The sequence below is a fragment of the Hyposmocoma kahamanoa genome, unplaced genomic scaffold, assembly GCF_003589595.1.
Source record: "Hyposmocoma kahamanoa isolate Upper Pololo Valley unplaced genomic scaffold, ASM358959v1 64, whole genome shotgun sequence".
NCBI classification, from domain to species: domain Eukaryota; kingdom Metazoa; phylum Arthropoda; class Insecta; order Lepidoptera; family Cosmopterigidae; genus Hyposmocoma; species Hyposmocoma kahamanoa.
Window position 1 is genome coordinate 19,170,187 of NW_020653852.1, and position 22,635 is coordinate 19,192,821.

The following is a 22,635-nucleotide window of genomic DNA, read 5'->3' on the forward strand; positions in this document are numbered from 1 at the left end:
TACCGCCGTCGTTACCTATTTCCATAACACAAGTGCTTTAGTTAATTATTTTGGGATCAAAGCAACGTATGTGATATTGTCTAATGTTTATTTATTTATGTTCAGAAGGACAAAATATAGAGTACTCGGTTTTCGTACCTTGGTATTACTTGTGTACTGTCAATTTTAGTTAAGATGAACCGTGTCACAGGATAAAGCCCATTTTGGACTCTTAACTGCTTTGTTTCGTTGAAAATGTATACTCATCGGCTTGGCGGTTCTTTCGTCGATTATAGCAGTAGCATTAGAGGTCCTTGTGAAAGAGTTCGTCCAGGGAAATATTGCCACCTTACCTATTTCTGCCGCCAAGCAGTAATGTGAGTAATGCTGCGTTCCGGTTCTGAAGGGTAAGGATGCTGGTGAAACTACAGGCACATGAGACATTACGTTTCAGGGTGACGGGCGCAGTGGTAGTGCTCCCAGATCTTTATGATTTAAAATTCTGAGTGCAACTGTTATGGACAGGCATGTAGCTTGCCACCAGGTCTACGAGTTGTTTGCCCCGTCGCTATGTATCATAAAAAAAGAAATATTGCCAAAGTTTAATTAGTGCTTTGCTTCATTTATAACAGCAAACAAAGTGTGCATTGCCGCAGTACGCATTATTGATGACTATGTTAAGTTTACATAAAAATAAAGTTTTTATTAAAAAAACATGTAGAAAAGCCCACAACTTAACAAGCTTATATTTATAACTTAGTGTAAAGCCATAAAATGTATCTTAATAGGTAATTTTAACGACTAATTTAAACTACAACTTTTACAAGTCGTTATTACTCAGGTTGATTAGGAAAAACAAAACAAAAAATTGAGTTTGAAAGCTAATAAACATCATACTCGGTGCTTCTAACATAATAAACTATTGGAACACGGAAACGCCATGAAGAAGTTAATAGGTGTTGTGTTTAATTTAAACCGTTTAAAAAGCTAATGTTTTTTTTGCAATAAAATGCAAATTGCAATAAAAGAATATACAGGGCCGACAAACTAAAGCATGTTAGTTTTTACACCTACATAGTATAACGGCACTTCACACCATTATCATCTCACGCCAGCTGATGAGAACTATCAAGAAGCGAAAAATCCCATGTCCCGATCACGTGATTCGACACGACGGATATCGATTGCTTCAAAATTCCTACTTACCTATTTACTCATGGGTGTATGCGTAAGTATTTTCAAGCGCGCGTGTGTAATTAGGCAAATTATTATAATAATGATTTTCATATAATATTTAAAGCTGTGGTAGCCAAATAGTTTGATGGTTTGACAATCTTTCAAGCAGATATTGTTCTGATTGTTCTGATACTGTTCGTATTTGTTCCGAATCCAAGATTATACAGTTCTAGAACACTCTGACCCATTTCGGATGTGTTTCGCTTGTGCACTAATTCCGATTCAAATCCGAAGAAAATACGAATATAGCTTGTTAAACGAGACATTTCGGACCGTCATTTCTCGGATTCGGAACTGATAGGATTCGGACATAGTCTGCAAACGCTCTAAGTATTTCGGAATTTGTTTACGAAATTTAATTTTAAATTTACCATGAGCTCTCCAATAAAGGTAAATATCGTGAGGAAACCTATACACATCTGCAAAGCAATGATGTGTATGAAGTTCCGCATTAGGTCTGCGTGGGAACTACAGTCCAAATATTCTCATTTTTTTAAATAATACTAAGCGGCGGGACGGACAAGTGGTGCGCCTGGTGGTAATCGATACGCATGTCCAGTGCCACTTAGCGATGCTCACATTACTGCTTATTGGTAGAAATAAGAAGAAGATGGCAGTACTTCCCTTGACGAACTCTTACACAAGGAGCGGTAATGTTACTAAAATTGTGAGAGGAGGCCGGTGCCCTGCAGTGGAAATATACAGGCTTATTAATATTATTATATTATACATTTCTTCGTGCACCCCTATCTTCATATCGCTTTGGACGGTTCCAATCTAGTAGCAGTAGAGCTCTTTGTGAAAGAGTTCGTCCAGGGAAGTACTGCCACCTTACCTGTGTCTGCCATCAAGCAGTAATGTCAGCATTACTGTGTTTCGGTTTTGAAGGTTAAGGGTGCTGGTGAAATTACAGGCGCATGGGACTTGTCAACTTATGTATCAGGGTGACGGGCGTAGTGACAGCGCCTCTCAGATCTTTGCGATTTAAAGCTCTGAGTGGCACTACAACTGTTATGGACAGGTATGTTAGCTTACTATCAGGCGCACGACTTGTTCGTTCCTTCACTTGATATTATATTGAAAGAAAGAAGTGATCTAGCGTGGTCCTGGTCATCTTTTGATGGTTCAATTTCAAGCGATAAGATTTTCTTGGTGATATGTTTGTTATTCCTACGCATTACGTGGCCATAGCAACATAATCTGTTTTCTTTTAGTTTTGCCTGTATATACACATTAATGTGCTCATTGAAATACAATTAAATATATATTTACAGTAAACCTACTTATGTACATTTTACACTATGTAATCACATCCATCGTAACTATTAAGTGAAGTAAAATTTTACTGCTAATTTAAGTACCAAAAATAACAGTGACTATACAAGTAACTATTACAACCTTTTGCGGACATCACTATAAAATAAGTGGAATATTTATAAACCGTGATAATCGTCGTGAACCGCCTGCAGCCAAGCGTGAGTCGGCTAAGAAGACACGATTTTGGTAGTATCGTATTTCATAGTGTTAAATGGCTTGTATCTAAAATATATTCCTTATATGTATGTCAACAAGAGCGGTATGTCTTTCAAGTTTCGGCCCGATTAAGTATGATTAAATTTATATTAATTATTGTGCAGCTGGTGAGTTTGTTCCGATCTCATAAATCGTAGTAATCACTTTGTATAGTACAAGTCACACTTAGTTATCGATTTTTCCAATAAATATGTCTATGCATTAAAAATTATGTGGTGTTTATAATGCATGCGTTGGTTCATTGCATTGCTTTGTAATATGGGGCGAGGTCGCAGTTAGTTCTTAGGTCTCTTTACCATCTAATAATAAATATAGCTTCCAAAATATGGACACCATAATGTCTGAATGGTAGATAACAACATATAACATAACAACAAGTCGTGAGCCTTGTGGTAAGAGAACGCTTGTCCATAAGTGTGGTCGCTCGTGTTGAATCATTATGTACGAAAAATCTGAATAGGTTTATGCGCATTATTTTGTTTCGTTAATTGTAAATTTAACAGTGAAATTAATAAATACATTAAATAAATCAATTACTTATTTAATTTAAAACGTGCATCGCGTTTGCATCGCTGCCGAGTGAGTAAACGCTCTAAGAGTTGCAGAGTTCAAAATCGAAATAATCTCAGAGGCACTGCCACTGAACTTAACTGCCTCCATGGCCGAACGGTTACTATGCCGAACTGCCACGCAGAGGTTCCAGGTTCGATTCCCGGGCCGTGAAAAATATTTGTATGGCCCATATTTATTTGGTTGTAATTTGTGGTTGTCAATGAGTGTGTGCGTTATTATTATTATTATTATTATTACTACTGCACCCATCACTCTGAGACATAAGTTGAAAAGTCTCCAATGAAACTTTACCAGCACCATTATCATTCTAAACAGAAATGTAGTAATGCTCACATTATTGCTTGGCGGCAGAAATAGATTACGTTTACGCGGCTATTTTTTTTAAATTACGTTTAAACATAGTTTTCAGGGACTTGAATTTTTTTTCTTTGCTACATATATCCTTTGTGGCAAATTTTATGTTTGATTGTCTGATTTCTATTTGTAAACTTAGGCATTTTGTTTTGTGAAGAAATAAAAATAAACATTCACCGGATACGCCCATGAAAACAGTATTCTTGTACAATGTGTCGCACTTAGATTTTCTCACCGGCCGATAAAGTCTCATAATTTGTTTAAATATGGACCTGCTTAGTTTTGGGAATTCTCTTATTGTTTTACTATCTCAATGTCGCCGAAGTCGCGTTTTACACTATATATAAGAACTATGGATTTGTAATGTCCTGTCGGTCTGAGAGACTCCTGCAGAATTTTTAAAAATAAACTTAAATTTTGACAGCAATTAGTGTATCAACTACCGATTGATATCGAATCGATTGAAGTCGATCCAGCAGAACACACAGACCAGAAACAATTTAAACAGAATTTATTACCCAAATTGGTTTTACCGGGGATCGAACCCACCAGCGCTCACGTTGAGCCATCGTGGACGTCAAATGTTATATAAACACGACTAACAAAGGTTTTCGGTAAAGTTTAATTTAAGCTGGTAGAATAATAGGTTAAGTTAGCAAAATTTTTCAAACCATTACTTATTTATTAAACTTAGTAAATAACGCAGGAGCAACATAATGCTCATATAAGATTTATATGATTAAGTTCATTTTAATTTACTTTTTTGAGCTTTTATTATTAATAACCTCTTTTTGATTAATAACTTTGTGTCAGTAATTAAAAACTATTTGTCAGTATCAAAAACAAATTGTCAGTAATTAAATTCTGTTTGTCAGTAATAAAAAACTATTTGTCAGTCATTAAAAAAACTGTTTGGCACTAAGCAAATAGTAGATAACCGTAACTGACCTAGCAAAAACTTATTGTAAATATTTTAAGATAAAACTATAACGGCTATTGTTATCCCAACTAAAACAAATTAAAAAACTTCTGTCATCAGTTATTTAAATGTACTTAAGTAGAATACTAACCACATTCATCCGGGAAAGTCTAAGCCCAGCCTTTTAAGGCTAGTCGCAAACGGATAACGATTGACTTTCAATTAGGATGCCTAGACGAAGACTGGTTCGGATTTTATCAATAATTGTTTAGTGAAATCTGAATAGGACTTGTTTTGTGGTTTATTCCCTTGCATGTGCTGTTTTCTTTGTATTTAATGACATGTAGAGGATATGTTAGAGTTGTTTAAGGCGTGTCCCCGAGCAAAACGCTGAGCTGGTCGTTTTATTACGTACTTTTTAGTAGCTATCTATAGTGACAGGCTGCCATGGTTGTTCCGTTGTCCCCGGTTATTACGAATATATATAACTCTCAATTTGGACTCAAAGTAGTTGTTTATAGATTCCGATTTACATATATAATCAGTAATCACAATAGGTCAAGTTCGTTGTGAAAGGGTTCGTTCCGGGAAGTTTTTTTTTATAATGTCAAGTACCGTGTGCCTGTAATTTCACCAGTATCGTCACTTATCTATTTCTGCCTCCAAGCGTTACTGCGATCCGGTTTTGAAGGGTACTGGTGACTTGCACAGGCAGGGGACTTGTCATTTTATATCTAAGGGTGACAGAGTGTTTTTTTCACTTGATGGTAAATGACGATGAGATCGAAGATGGAGCATGCACATCTAAACAATGCCTATTCACTCTCGAAAAGGCCTAGTTATAACGTTCAGGGAATAAATCTCCAAACAGGGAATTCCACTAGTAACATAGCTTTATAATAAAAAAACTATCGATAATTTCTATAGACACCATTAGAAAGAGAAAATTTTACAACATTCCAGTAAGTTCCAACAATGGTATAAATTCACTTCGTATAATTATTATCTTTTGACTAGTGTATTAGAGCTCTTTCTTATTCGGACTGCAGCCATAAGTTTGTGTCCCTTTTAAGGTCCTGTAACCCACATTCGGGTGGTATCGATAACCGTGACAACAGTGACATCTAAGATTCCTCACGCTGGGTGGTCAGTGACAGATGACACCTGACACTGTTGACGTTACATGACGTGGTGTCACGACAATACTGTCGAGATGACAAATGTTATGTAAACAAAAGTAACACAATCAATATAGGTCGTAGGAAAGTATTAGTTATACAACACTATGTTTAAATATTGCAAAAATTGTATAAGCATTTATTTAATATAAGAGTACATACTGTAATAACACGATATAAGACTACTGCTGCTTTTTGAGAACAGTGGCCTAATCCAAAATTGATACTTTTTGATATATTATTGAGAATTATACAGAAAATGCTAAATTTTAATGTGATTGGGATTAGATGCTTTTGAGACAAGACTATATTCTAGAAAGCCATCGACAAGCATTTACGTACTAATTTAATCTATTTCGCAAAAAACACACGTCCTTCACTCACTCGCTAGGTTCCATTGAAAACCAACATCACAGTTAATTCTCGGCTGTGGCTTTAGCTGAATGAGATCCTTTGGCATACGCCACAGCCGCACACACTTCAGTATAGTATAAAGTTATACATAGTAAAATTTGTTGTCAAATGTTAGCTAAGCTGTTTTTGTGTTTTTATTTTATTTAACACGCAAGCATTAAGTGGATGAATAGAATATAATAATATTTATTTTTATTAGCAGTAGAACTGCTTGTGAATGAGTTCGTCCTGGGAAGTACTGCCACTTTACCTATTTCTGGCGCCAACGAGTAATGTCAGCGTTGCTGTGTTCCGGGTTTGAAGGGTAAGGGTGCTGGTGAATTACAGGCACTTGGGACTTGTGAAGTTATGTCTTAGGTTTACGGGCGAAGTAGCAGTGCCCGTCAGGTCATTGCGATTTAAAGCTTTGATATTTAAAGTGGCACTGCAACTGTTATGGACAGGCGTGTAGCTTACCATCAGTCGCACGACTTGTTTGTCCCGTCCCTTGATATCATATAAAAAATATTTCGTTGAATATGATGTTTTTATTACCGTGATATTCTTATTAGAAGACTTTCATAGATTTCTCACATGTGGCGTTATTGCAAAAAAAGCCGTTCTGCAACAAGTACATAGAGAAATTTATAGGTCTGCTGACTCGATCTGTAGCTTAGTTGGTGAGAGCGGTAGCCCCAGTTTGGCACACAGTTGTTGGTTCGAAGCTGGTTCAAGCCGGATCGAAGAATTTTTAATTATGCTTGTTTGATCGTTGTATGAATAATAGAGTAGAATCTATTTCATATTATCAATGTCACAAATAACAATTTAAAATATAGTTATACTTATTATTTTTTTAAAGTAACAACAATGAAAAATAGTTTATTTGTAACTTTATGATAAAATATGTATATAATAGAATGATGACGTAACATATAATAACCTTAGGAAAAAGTAAAAAATATAAAAATTACATTTAAAATGTTATCAAAATGATCTTCAATAACAGAGGCTATATCAGTACCGAGTCAAAGTACATAATTTCGTTATTCGAACTAAGGCCTATGTAAAGGTGTTTTGAGAATTTACATATCTTTTCGGAAATATAAAATCGAACAACGGCCGACCTGCCATCCACAGCGAAGAAGAACGAACGAAATGTACTATGTCTCGAGAACAAGTAGTCTTGCACATAGATCTTTGTTCTACAGATGAGTCGAAATGGGCCTTAAATAAGTTTTGAATATAAACTCTCGTGTGCGCTGAAATTACAAATTAGAAAGCTGAAATAGTACAGCGCCAACAACTGTCCTTTGTGTACGTCTCCGTATACGAGTATTCCTAAAATATTCTATATTTATTGTAATAAAGATAATATCTCTAACAATGGGGGGGCTGTTCCATTTTGTGGTGTGGGAAAAATAGCAAAACATCTAATTACAAAACAAGCGGAATCACATTTCATCGGTAATTAAATTTTAAATGTGTAATTTTTCAAGTTTCGTAAACTGGTCGACCTGAAGTAAAACAATTGACGACACCCGTCAATTGTTTCGGGCTCAATTAGAGCTGGCCAGTCGGAGCGCAGTTGTCACCGAAATGATATGGCAGAATAGTTATCAAACAAATTAAATGACATTTCGTCTCTATTTCTGGCTATATACTCAATGTCTGGCAATCAAAATAATGTGTCTTAACTCTGATTTCGTTTGGAAAAGTTCGTTTTCAGAAGTTCTCTCGATCTAACATTCAGTTGTACGTTGTCTGGTAAAGTCGTCGAAAGTATTGTGAAATGGAATACGGATTCCCCTGGCAGCGTAGTAACTGTCCAAGATAAATCACTCGTTGTGTTTGCGGGTATAAAATTGCAGCTTTATTATCAAACTAGGCGTAGTAAATAAACAAAGTAGTTTAAGTAGTATGACCGCATTTTGGATACGGTTACACGTAACGTGATCTAGAGGACTCCTTGACATGGTCTGGATTAAATATGAACAGGTCAAGTGTTTGACACTTGAAGATTCGATCTGCGAAATTTCAAGAAATGAGTTTGAAGATATTAAAAATTATTGATTAAGAAGTCGTTTTTTTTCATAATGCCAAGTGACAGGACGAACAAGTCGTGCATCTGGTGGTAAGCAACAGGCCTGTCCATAGCAGTTGTAGTGCCACTCTGAGCTTTAAACCGCAAAGAAGTAAAGGGCACTTCCATTGCACCCGTCACTCTAAATCATAAAGTTGAGAAATCCCAAGTGCCTCTAGTTTCAGTTTAGATTTCTCACGGACGGCGCTATGGTGAAAAAGTGGTTAAAAACTTAATTCACCAGCACCCTTACCCTTGAAAACGATACTCACATTACGGCTTGGCAGCAAAAACAGGTAAGGTGGCATAACTTCCCTGGACGAAATCTTTCACAACAACCTCTACTGCTACAGAATGTTCAACTTTGTCACTACCTTACCAAGTTTTTCGAGTGAAAAATAAAAATAATAATGTAATCATTTCTGTCGCCGATTGTCCCTTGAGCAGGGCTGACATGAATACAAAAACGCTATCTGTGCATGTTATCATTAAAAGTAGAAGATAACTTAGCTTCACAATGTCAAAGTCAAGTCATTTTAACTTATTGTCAAACTTACGATAAGCCGGCATTGTAACTTGATATACAGGGTGAAAATATTATGCAAATACGTTTCAAACTGTTTAATAGACAACAGTTCACTAGCTACACAAACGCGGATTTGGATTAGATATCTTTTCGATTTTCGTGGCAGTATATATGATTACTATAGACGTCAAAGCCAAAGTGAAATAATTTTTATTTCATAGGAAGCAAATTACATTTGAAATCGTCATGTTGATTAAACTCCACTGTTCATTCGTTAGTCAGATTCGCCCGAGAAGAATGAACAGGAAACTTTAGGGGTTACTCTTCGTAAATAAACATTTTGCACACATTTATCATTTACAATACCTATTAAAACATTATAGACCGAGACTATCTGCAAGAGCTAAACGTAGTGACCCACGCCATTGGTCCTATCTGGAATCGAACTCGGAACATCGCCATCAGTGTTCACAGTGCTAACCGCTTGACCATTGAACTCGATTAACAAATTTTTTTTATATCAATTCTTTCAATTACAATTGGTATAAAAATAGGACTTGCCCCAAAAATTTCTGAAACTTGACCATAGAAAAAGTTGCTGGCTGATTAATAAAGTTTCATTGTTTTAAACGACCCTGCATTGTATGAAATCAATCATCCCGAGTAAATACAAATACCGACGCAGGCCTAATTTAGGTCACGCTGTGTTTTTTCTCGATTTCAGGGGGTGCGCATTGTACAGGTTCTTTGGCTCCGAGTACCGCACTTGTTATTAAAATGTTAAAGTAGGTAGTTAATAATATCTACCTTTTATTTATCTTTGCCAATTTTTTTTTTAAATATCAAGTGACTGGACGAATAAGTCGTGCGCCTGAACGTAAGCTACACGCCTGTCCATAACAGTTGTAGTGCCACTCAGCTCTTTATATCGCAAAGATCTGAGAGGCACTACTTCTGCGTTCATCACCCTGAGACATAAGTTGACAAGTCCCATGTGCCTGTAATGTCACCAGCACCCGTACCCTTCAAAACCGGAACACATTAATGCTGACATTACTGCTTGGCGGCATTAATAGATAAGGTGGCAGGACGTAAGCTACACGCCTGTCCATAACAGTTGTAGTGCCACTCAGCTCTTTATATCGCAAAGATCTGAGCACTACTTTTGCGTCCATCACCCTGAGACATAAGTTGACAAGTCCCATGTGACTGTAATTTCACTAGCACCCTTACCCTTCAAAACCGGAACACATTAATGCTGACATTACTGCTTGGCCGCATTAATAGATAAGGTGGCAGGACTTCGCAGGACGAACTCTTTCACAAGGAGCTCTAGTGCCACTAAACTGTTAATAAGATTATATAGCTTCATATTCTTTATTTGCAAGTTACAGGGTTATTTATTTATTTATTTATTTTTTATTTATTTATATTTTGGAGGGCACAAACAGCTTATATTACAATAAAATAGAGACTTAATTAAATAATTTGAAGCAAAACAGTTCCATACTGATAAAAATACAATAATATTTGATGCATTGGTAACAGTAATACAATATAACATTAACAATATAAATATAACATAACACACACACACATACTCTTCACACTATACAAATAATGTATCACCACTCAAACCCGCCAACTCACTGTATTCATAAAAATGAATTAGTTAAATGTTTCTTGCTCGCACGCCATATAAACGAATTGCGTTTGTAATTTTGTAAAGCTACAGGCAAATAAATAATTAATTCATTGCGTAAATGTTTAGTCGGGACCTTTAAGTAAATTTCAGATAGAAGCTCGGGGCAATCAATTATGTTGGTGGTAATTTTAATAAGATAGTTTATATCTGCTATTTCACGTCTTAATTCAAGGGGAAGTAAATGGTGTTTTCTGCAAGTGTCTAAATAGTTCGAAGAGTGATATGGCTGATTAGTTTTAAAACATAAATAACGAATAAATTTTTGCTGAATTCTTTCAATACGCGAAATATATGTATTATATCTTGGGTTCCAGACCTGAGAGGCGTACTCCAAAATACTACGCACAAGGGAACAATATAATATCTTTACAGTTTTTGCGTCATGAAAGTCAACTGAGCTACGCATCACGAATCCTAGTGCCCTATTGGCTCTAGTAATTGTGGCATTAACATGAGAGTCAAAAAGAAGTTATATATTATAATAGGTGTTTTATGCTAATGGTGCTACCCCGTAGGGCATTCTGAGTGCATTATGTCCTTACTTTGCTAACAACATTCAAAACATTACGAAACTCAGCGGGTCCAGGAACTCTACGAATGGTGTATCTTGCGCTTTGTCAATCGATACTAACACATTGCATGCGGGTGTGGGAGGAGCTGCAAAAACGCGTCTTCTACCCTTGGAGCGAGCCCAACGAGCTGTACTTAAGATAATGTATCATAAACACTTTAGGTTTCCGACCAACGATTTGTACAAATTATCTAAGGTACTCTGTGTTACATAAGTATATATTCTTCACACCACATTATGTAAACACTGCGAGGTTCCGCACAGGCGAGATCCAAAGAAACGATCGTTACGAAATATATGTACCTCAGTACCTCACAGGAGCTCAACCTTGTACAATCGTTTGGACGGGCTCCTGGGCTTACATCCTCTTAATAAAACCAAGCTACTCGTACTAATATGGCTCCAGACCCTCAATTATGTAGACAAGGAAGAATTATTGACTGGACGACTAATTTAATTTCATCTTTATCTACAAATGTATGGTTGGCTTAATTGGAAAAGTTATTGCACTGTACTGTCTTTCATATTTCTTCACACATATAGACAAATGCACACACACACACACACACACGCTTTCACACACTTTCATTACAACCTGTTGCATGTTTTTTAAATTTTTACAAATTTTATGTTTGTTTATTTTATTCATAGCTCAATATGATTAGGTATCTAAAAATGTTATATTCACGACAGATCACTGACTCCTAAGACACAAGTTTTCTTAGTTTAGGAGCCAGGGAATCGCTTAATTGTAATGAAAATTGTACCTACGCTATGTACCACCAAATGTAATTTTTCATGAATAAATATTATTATTATTGTTATTATTATAACATTAAAATAACATTACGAATAATTAACAATGAAATTAAATAGAATTTTAAGCAATATCAATAATAAATATTTATAGTTTCATTTACATTTAGGTCTCATACCTGATACACTTATTCCTTGTACTTTGACAGACACTTTGATATTTCGTCCAGGGAAGTACTGCCATTTTACGTATTTCTGCCACCAAGCAGAAATGTGAGCATTGATTGAGGTGAAATTGCATGCCTGGGACTTCAACTTACGTCTCAGGGTGATGGGTACAGTGGCACTGCACCTCAGATATTTGTCATTTAAAGTAAGGAGTGGCACTGCAAGTGTTAAGGACAAGACTTTTTCGTTCCATTACTAGGCATCATTGACTTACAAATAAATGGACGACGGGTCTAATACAAAAACCACGAAAAAAATGTCCCAAGTCAACCATTTAAACGTAGTGACATGTAAAGGAATATGAAAAAGCTAAAACGTTGAATTTAAATTGTAATGTCATCTCAGTACTGTCTAATTTGGCTTGCTTCGCTGTCAGTCGAACAAACGAAGACTAAAGCGTGAATGACGCTCTGTATACGATTTTAACGCCCTATAAGTTCGGACACTTTTTTGCGCGGACCCGACGTCAATATAATTGTAAGTCAATGCTAGGCATCATAAATAAAAATGAGTACCATTGGTTTGCTTTAACCCCAAAAATGTCATTTTTACAAACAACGTCGACTAACAAATTATTATTATTGTGAAGATTCAAAAATGTTACTTAAATTACAATTTTTATCTAGGACAACCGTATATGGCGATCCAGGCATTCTTATTTTGAGCCTTTTAATGGGGTCACTAAACATTATAATGGAATTAGCACCTTATGTTTCTTTTTAATGGCGAAACATCCGTTCTGAAACGTGTTCCTGGCGCGGATTGGTAAATTCACCCTAGGGTAAACTAACTAGTGTTAGTGACTGATTTATTACAATATTTATACAAGTTGATGTATTACTTCCCTTTTATTATTAATAATGGTAATTGTTTCGTATGGATATATTGAAATATGGAAATTGGGTCGATAACGAAATTTCAAAATTACTCGTTCGAGGAAGAGTTCGTCCAGGAAGTTTTTTTGGTCGTTAAAGTTATTTTGCATTAAAAAACTTTTTCGTTTGGTAACGGTATTGATTTCAAGTTTTCAGTCTTTTAGTTTGTTATCGATATCCGCCATGTTTTTTCGGCTTTACTGTGGCATTTTGTAACTAAGAAACAGATTATTTTGTTGTTGACATCATGTATGCACATCTTAACTCTATGTCCGTTGCGATAAGACAGTTCAAAGTATAAAGCCCAGCGTGCTGTTGATTGTACATACTAACTGCGATTGTAAGAGTAATTGTGATTGGGGTGTTTGTGCCAAGTTTATAGTGTACTAAGTTATCCGTAAATAAAGTATTTCTCTTTATGGCAACGGCGAACAGTCATACGGTTTCCCTGATGGAAAGTACCGCCGCCAGTGAACGTTTACGATGCTAAGGACGTGCCCATAGCAAATGCAATGACGGCTGTCATTCTGTAATTGTGCTGGTTCTTCAATGAATTCATCGTTATTATGTACTATGTATATATTATGTAATATGACAGATTTTGACATGTTCTATTTTGCAAAATGTCAATAATTTTAGAGAAAAGAGAGCAAAAAGTTTTACAATTTTTTTAATTTAATTTAAAAAACGGGGTTCTAAATTCGACTGCTTTTTTGTGTGCATGTTACGTGATTACTCCGATATTTGTAAACCGATTTTAATGATTTTTTTTTCTTGAAAAGGTAGTAGTGGTCTCATTAAAATTTAAAAAAAAATATTCCACTACTAAGGATGGCAAATTAGGGGATGAATCTGGTCCATTGGATTACACCCACTTTCCGTTAACCGATTTCGAATTCGAATTCGAATTTCCAATAAAAATAAAACGGTTTTTTTTAAATAAAAAAGCTTTAAGTAATTATTAATAATATTAAACGTCATTCCCTCATAGCACAATTATTCTGCCGTTCGAAATTTTAAACTAGCATAAAAAATACAATACTACAGGTCGTGACCATGTGTCGTGACGAAGCTCAAATTTTAAATTTCGATCTGTGATTTTGTGATGGGAAAAAAAATATTCAATTGTAAAATTTTACGCTCGCAAATGGGTAGAACTGTGAAAAAGAAAAAATACAAGTAAGATTGCTTCATTTTGGTAGGGAACCAAAATTCCATCAAGTTTACATACAAAAAACACAGAGAAATTGAGAACCTCCTTCTTTTTAGAAGTCTGTTAGAAAACGAAACATAGGACGCATTGTGGCAGAAATTGTTACATAGCCAGTTCTGCAATAGGCAAAGAACCCTGCAAAGTAAAGACATAAACTTACCTAAGAGCAATATGGGCAGGTCAATGAGCAAGTGCCACCAGTAGCTGTGTCGCTGCATGTCCGATTGCGGCTGTCCGTCCGCGGATACCGTCTGTAACAAGAACCATCAATCACAAATGGGCATCTAATTGTATTAGAAATTAGACTTTATATATTATTTTTTTTTGTTTATATATTATTATTTTATAGTAACATTTCATTTAACAATAAAGTTGTAACAAAAAATTTTGCAGAATTCACTGCAACTAACAAACTAACTATTCATCTGATTGAGATAAAGATTTCGTGAGTTGTTTTGCCCACACCTGCAAAAGTTTCTGAAGTATTATGGTTTTTCTAAGGAGAGACCATAAAGGCCATTGTCCGCCACGCTGGCCCAAGGTTTACACGTTTACAGTGGAATTGCAAAAGGATATTGTCACAAATATAGGATTTGACAGAATGGTTTGACGTTTGATGTAAAGCGCTAATCAATAAAATCTTTGGATGTACGTGTAGTCAGCCACGAAACCGGCCCTGTACTGTCGTTTTTAAAAAAAAATAAAAAATATAATTATTCTTTTATTTTTTTATTATCATAAAATAAAATCTCTCTTTATTGCATTCAATATAAAGAAAAAAAACAAAAACTTTAAAATAATACAAGTACACTTAACATACGTGACGTAAGATGCGTGCGTGCATGCAGCAAGTAAATACTTACGTCCATCGAGTATATAGCCAGAAATAGAGACGAAATAGGGGCCATACATCCCTGGTAACCCATCAGTGATACATGACTTAAAAACATCAAATCTCGTTTGTACTGAAATATAGAAAGCGCCAACAACTAACCTGTGTGTATGTCTCCGTATATTCCAAAAATATTCTGTATTTATTGTAATAAAGATAACATCTCTAACAATGACGTGCTGTTTCATTCGGTGGTGAGGGGAAAAACAGCAAACCATCTAATTATAAAACAAACGGAATCAAATTTCATCAGTAATTGAATTTTAAACATGTAATTTTGCCATTTTCGTCCATTATAGCAAAGCTCAAGTTAACTGGTCAATTTGAAGTGAAACAGTTGACGACACCCGTCAATTGTTTCGAATTCGGGCTGGCCAACCGGAGCGCAGTTGTCAGAGTAATGATATGCCAGAATAGTTTTCAAACAAAATTATTGACATTTCGTCTCTATTTCTGGTTATATACTCGCTTACGTCGTAGTTTCCGCGAATATCTCTGTACCCCATTTTTGCCACTAAATACCCATAGTGCTCTGACTGACTTATTTTTTCAGCCTGCCCATAAGTTTAATTGTTTCTAAAGATATATAGTGATAGGACGCGAAAATTGTTATTAATACTAAAGACCTCCACAATGATTTTAGTTTACTTTCACAGAATCATAGTAGCGCAGCTCTTTCATCAATTTCTGAATAAATATTGGCAAGTTCACTTTATGAAACTAAGCTATTTTTAGAGAGGCGACGCGTAAACTAAACCTGTAAACTCCTTATTTAACTGACTAGTTAACATGGCAGTAACCGCGGTGAGTTGTAAACTATGAAGTTAAAGGCATACTTAGTTAACTGTAACTTCCGCGTTAGGTTTATATTTTCTTATTATTAATGACCAGTTTTTATTTTTAACTTGGTAGCGAACATTTATATTTATGTTATGACGTGCAAGTACATTTTCCTTTTAGATTTAGGAGATGGATAATTGTCGGTAAATTTAAAGCTGAATTGGTAGATTGACGGCACAAAATAGAGCGAATGTGGATGGAAGCACTGGGAGCGGTGACCTCGGTGTATATCTCAATAGGGTGTCCTTAAAAAGCCGAATTAAAAGAACCAAATATGGGCCCTAGCACAGTGACAGACGTATGTCAATCGGTAAATACAATTTTTAGCAGCACTTAAAGCAGCATATACTTAGTATACCAAAGCTAGTGGTGGCCAAGATCATTTGGTAAGTTTAAAACTTGTATTTACCGATTGGCATACGTCTGTCACTCTGCTAGGGCCCATTGAAAACCAGCGTCACTGCCCAGTATTGGTTGTGACTTTAGCTGAATGGGATTCTTTTGCATACGCTACAGTCGCACACATATCAGTATGGTATTGTGTAATTTGTTGATTAAATGTTGTTACGCTGTTTTTTGTGTTATTTCAGTTTTTTATATTACTCTTATTTTGTGCCTTTTTATATTGTGGTGTTGAAATGAAATAATGAAATAAATGGTTTCTATTTCTATTTAAATTGAAGTCATATTACAAAATTGAAAACTACACGTTAGATAAAGATGTATGGAAACACAACATGGGTCTGGATTCCACACAAAGATTGAATGTGTATTCTACAGCATTTAAGTTTATTTGAAAACAGCAAGAACTAACTAAAAAGAAAACAAAAAACTCCCTAGAGTTTATTGCTCGTTCGTCTCAGGTAAGTCAGCACAGTGAACGTGCAGCAGCTCGAGTAATTATTTTTATTTTGATAATATATAGGTATGGAAAAAAAGACAATATAAGCTCAAATACTAGAAAGTAAAAATGGGATTTTTAAATTATATAGTTAAATAAAATTGGGTCCCTGTAGCAAGGTGCACAAGATGTTGGCAGCGTTCCCCCTTTGTATAGCTACGCTAATGTGTTGGGCAAGGAAGCTTGGCCCTTGGGTTTCCCAGACAGTCAATTGTACAGATGAAGGGCACTGATTTACGGGCAGTAGCTTAAATATGACGTTTCAAGTGTAATTTATTTTACCTATGGAATAAATGATTCTTTGTCATTCACTTATGATTCCAGAAACGTGAGACGTCCTCTAACAATTGAAGGGTATTATTCAGCAGAGGATGAAGTTGGGCTGTCGATGATAAAGTAAATTTTTTCACAGTTTTCGGGTAGTTAAAGTTTATTTTATAGCTAAAACAGGTGCTAATTTGACTTCTGTTACATCTGATGGTAAGTGACGATGAGGTCTCCTTGTTCTTCTCATCGTGTCGATGGCATATACTATAATACTTGCCATCATGGTGAAAGAATTTGCCAACGGCATCGGCATAAGGTACGCGACGATTGTTGCCCAAGACCTATAGGAAAGGAATGACGTGATATGATGTTGTGTGGGGAGGTTCCTTTTGTGCATCCCAATCGTGATGACGTTCGTGGAGAAATAAGTTGTACTGCACTTAAAATTAAGCCTTATACAAATTGAAGACCTCTATGGCCCAATATTTTGCATTGTCGATACCTCAGGTTTGGGAATGGAACCTTTTTGTATTACAAATACAAATACAATACAAATATTCTTTATTGCACACATGTACAACAGGCGGCCTTATTGCTAAATAACTTTTTCTTCCAGGCAACTCTCGGGCTACAGGAAAAACTGTAAGATAAAATAATTGAGGACGCAACAAATAAACAAAAAAAAAATTAGATATTAATAAATTTAAAAATTAAATAAAAATCTTAAAACTAATACATATAATTTCATACATTGAAGTAGGATTATATAAAGTACAATAATAATAACAACACACAAAATTTAAAACAGGTAAGAATACGTGAAAAGAACAAATTAAAATTATCTAAAATACTTAAAATGGTTTATTTGACATGAAATACAAAGAAAAACCTACTAGCCTTATAAGCCTACTTACTATATAAGATAATATATAGGAGTAGGTACCTATAACAGCTTTGAGTAAAGTTTTGAAAGACTGAAAATATTTCTGATCTAAGTGTTCTACAGGGAATTTTCTAGTTTGAGACAAGGTAATTGGTGCAACTGCCTGATTCAAAAAGTTATCGCATATAAAGAATAGAATATTGCAATGTTAAGACAATTAGCGTGATAGGCACAGTCTGCCCACGTCAAATCGCATGTTAATCCGACCTGGTGTTGAGTTAACTGTTCAGTACTCGCATGACCTAGATACACTGGTAATGTTACAGAACTAACTTTACTAAATTTTAATAATTATTTTAAAAATTAGGAGTTATTTTTATGAGTTAGCTTTTTAAAAGCTTTATGTCGCTTAAGAAAACAACGATCGAAAGTACTATGTACTTCTTCTTATTGTAATCAAAGTTAATGGGCTCTTGACTGTACACTGTTTGAATATGGAATGTCGTTTAGAAATAGTGTACAGAAATATTTCTAAAAGATGATTCGAAGACTCATATTATGTTTTACGGTTAGAAGTATCTTTTAAAGTTTTATTTGGCATGAATAATAAAATAAAATTGTGTAAACATTGCTAAATTTAGTTTCTAAATCTTGCTTGCCGTGTTTCACAAATTTTCATTAATATATCTTTAACTTTTGACAGGTGTTACTGTCGAATGTGGAATAATTTAGAAAAATATATAAATAAATATTTTTCTGAAATTTTTCCATGACCCAACACTATTTAGAAATGATTTAAGGTCTACCGCTAGATGGGGTTGGACATTATTTATTTGTTTTCGTTGTTATAATGCGCTAAAATCTGCTAAATCGCGCTGTTATAATTCTTTGTTTGTTCTCAGTGATTATGTGTAAAGTGTAATTTACGTATTTTAGACTAAATACTGATTAGGTTCAGAAGTGTAAACAGTTCGTGGCAACTAAGGTGAAATGATCAATGTAAGTGATCAAATTTGCTTGTCAAAGTTCCCTTCAAACTTCAACTTCAAGGCAACCCTTGAAACAACGCCGCTAACGATCAAACGAATAACAAAAAATTAGTTTGTATTTCAGACTCGGCCATCGTTTTGTGTAGTCGTACTGTACTACAATGATAAATACCGTAATGCAGATAAAGCGTTTCTGGTATATTAACTTTAGACGTTGGTCTTTGGTCTAGAGAATGGCTGAAGTTAAGAAAAAAATTATAACAACAAAAATCTTTAACGCGAATTTTAATCCGGAAAAGATACTTTCACTTTCTGAAGTATATTAGTTAAATGAAGACTGTTCATAGTTCTCAACGCATGTAATTTTGAAACTGTTTGATTCTTTGTGCTTTAAAGAAGATGGATGCTTTAAGTAGCACTAAAACGTACTGCCACTTGCCTATTTCTGCAGCCAATGCGATCCAGTTTTGAAGGGTAAGGATGCTGGAGAAATTACAGGCACATGAGACTTGTCAACCTATGTCTCAAGGTGACAGGCTCTGCGGCAGTGCCCCTTAGGTCTTTGCCATTTAACGTTTTGAGTACAACTGCTATGGACAGGATTGTCCATTTTTAAGCTTTCATTGTTAAATACCCGAGGCGGCTCACCCGAGGCACTAACCTCTTGAGAACCGAATGAAGTGACAACGTTCTGTCACAGCCCTGTACATTGGTTATAGTTCCTTCTCGTATACCCTGAGCATCGGTAGGTCACTCTAATCAAAACTCATGTAGAAAGAAAGGGGTTGTTAAATACGTGTCAAAATGAACGCTATTTAGACACAGCCTGACATGCCCTAGTCCAATTTAGATTTAAGGCTCCAAACATCACACAAGACGTCGAAGAGAGAAATGAAAACAGCGCAGTGAATGTAGATAAGTGAACTAACGAAAATACTTCGAAATATGATGTTGTAATACTGCTCGTTGTGTACCAGGTAAGTACTCATAAACCTACTTGTTACTTTGACGCAGATAGTGCTAACGTTTAAAACAATTTGTCATTTACACTTGTTATAATGAATGTTTGCTGTATTTTATCTTTAAAGGAAATATCTTCTATGTGCGCCGCTGCTTACTTGTATGCAATTTATTAATTGCAGCAGAGCGATAACCGCGATGAATTTAAAGATGTAGTAAATCTACAAATCAGTACATTTTGTTACTGCTTTTTTTATGTATTCATATAATGTTTCTTACAAAAAGCCTACAGCCTGTTCGTTTTGAACCGCACATTGCTCTAATATACTTTTTACGCTAGGAACACTGTTTTCACATTTACTGCATTATTCTAGAAAAGTATTACCTAATGCAATCTTGAAGCTATGAAACCGTGATATGCTGCTGCTGTCAGGATCACCTAAAGGCTTGCTTTCTTCCTTAACATAAATAATGCTTATCAGAACTGATTTATCTTCTGTAAATTCAATTTGGGATTGCAATTTCGTGTTACTGTCTATAAACAAGCCTAGATTTAGTAGTAGTAGTTATGTCAATGTCAAAATTATTATTAGTAAACGGATTTAAGAGGTAGTTTGTTACCTGAAAGCTCATAATTTTCGTCTTATTGAGGTTTATGTAAGTTCTTATTATTAAGCCACTCTACTACCTCTTTAAGACTGTCAAGTATTTTGGATTTATCTTCGTACAGTATAATAAAATCATCTGCAAATAGTACCATCGGATAAGGTGTGGATTTTATTATGTCATTAATATAAATTAAAAATTGGTGTGGCTCCAAGATACTCCCTTGAGGTACACCATGAGTAAGCGAATTTGGTCTGGATGTATATACTTTTTTGATATTTGTTTTATTGCAGATTGTATTTATTTTATGTGACACATACACTTTATACTAAAGGTTCATATACAACTTCTGCATACTTGGATGGCAAAAATCCGTGGTAGTAACCCGTTTAGCTCATGGAGGTAGTCTCGATCTCTGATGTTTAAAAGCAGAAAAAAATATATTGTATATGTTGAATGTATACAAATGTTATTTACAAAGAGCAACTCATAGAGTTTCTTGCTCATTCTTCTCAGGGGAATCTGGCTTACGAATAAGCGGTAGAATTTAACCAATGTGATGATTTCAAGTGTAATAATGCTTACCAATGAAATAAAGATTATTTTGATTTTGAAAAAACAGCTCAATATATCGACAATGGCGACGATGGCTTTAGACTTTCGACTTACAATAAGCGGAATAGAGTTCAATTAATGTGTAAAGTTGAACGTGCTATATATAAAAAAGTCACATCTTTACAGCTACAAACATTCGATTCTAAAGACAGTTATCGTAAAGTACGTTAGGTCCTCGCATTAATATTAAAACTTGGAGATCCGCCTTGGCTAGCCTCACCACTGAATAAGCGATGGTGGCTGTTAACTCCAATAAATTTGTAATTAAATTTTTTTCTATATTAACGGCCGCGGAATTAAATTTGTTTTTCTCTAAAAAAACTATTGCAGTAGTTCAAAAACGTAAACAAATTTGATCGCATGACTGATAATTTCGAGAGGATAGTGACCATAGATAAACAGAAGTATTTTTGCGTGAACTTCAAGAATCAAAGGAGGAAATCAAATCAAGTTACAGGCACATGGGACTTGTGAACTTATGTCTAATGGCGACGGGCGCAGTGGCAGTGCCTCTCAGATCTTTGCGATATAAAGCTCTGAGTGGCACAGCAACTGCTATGGACAGGCGTGTCGCTTATCACCATGCACAAGATTTCTTCGTCCCGGTACTTAGTATCATAAAAAAGACAAGGAAAAAGAAATTGTACTCATAGAAATATCGGAGTATGCTATTATGTTCTATATTTTTGATGTGTAAGTCATTATTATTACTTCGGTAGCGTATTTAAGACAAAACGTTTTTAACTGTAAGTAAAATTACTTATAGCTAATATTTTAAGTAAGTTTTCACCACCTTGATATTTAATTATTTTTTGTGAAACTCGTTTGTTATAATTATTAATACAAAGATCGAACACCTCGAAAAACTTCTTTCGATCCGGCTGTATTCGACCTAGTGTCTCCTAGCAAATCGTGCCAGACGCTATACCACGGGACGAACCAGGGGACCTCTTGGCTTTGGTTTTAAACGACTTTTTTGCCGCATCACCATCTGTGAGAAATACCTGGTACTTGGCTAAATTAGATTTCTCACAAAAAAGTTTAGTGTAGTTTGGCTTAGAGATGTGGTATCAAATACAATGTTTTGTATCAGCAGTTTATTTTAATTTCATTAGGTATATTTAAATTAAATAGAATCGATTCTTCTTTATAAGAATGTGTGCTCTTCAAACAGAGTTATTAGGTAGGTACGTAAAGAAGATTTATTTACCTTTTCGGCCTTCTTTAAAAAACTATGTCTACGAATGTCATCCCACTATAGACTAGCATAAATACGTAGAGTACAGTTAAGCTGCCTGTACGTATAAAGAGTGTTGTTGATTTACACAATCGTGTTAGATCTTGAGTATGATCGATGGTAAATCTCAAATAACTCTGAAGTGAGTCCGGTTTTTGAACTCCGGGTTCCGTGTGTCACAAAATAAAGTCAACTGCACATTGGACTTCGCCAAGTTTTGGACTTCGCCAAGTTTGCATAGAGTTTAATTTAACTGTGGGGATTGTACCTCGTTGGTAGGTACAGTAATTACCAGATTAGATAATAAAAATCCGTGGAATTGG

General features: G+C 35.2%; 1 protein-coding gene across 2 annotated transcripts in view; it reads right to left on the minus strand.

Moving 5' to 3' along the window:
• LOC113230754 (phospholipid phosphatase 2-like) overlaps nt 1–22,635 on the minus strand; it is a 135,283-nt gene that overhangs the window by 28,194 nt on the left and 84,454 nt on the right. For both annotated transcript variants that reach the window (XM_026464833.1, XM_026464834.1), the window contains exon 2: nt 14,283–14,373. In XM_026464833.1, the coding sequence (XP_026320618.1) occupies nt 14,283–14,373 (91 nt within the window). The remainder of the gene's footprint in view (nt 1–14,282; nt 14,374–22,635) is intronic.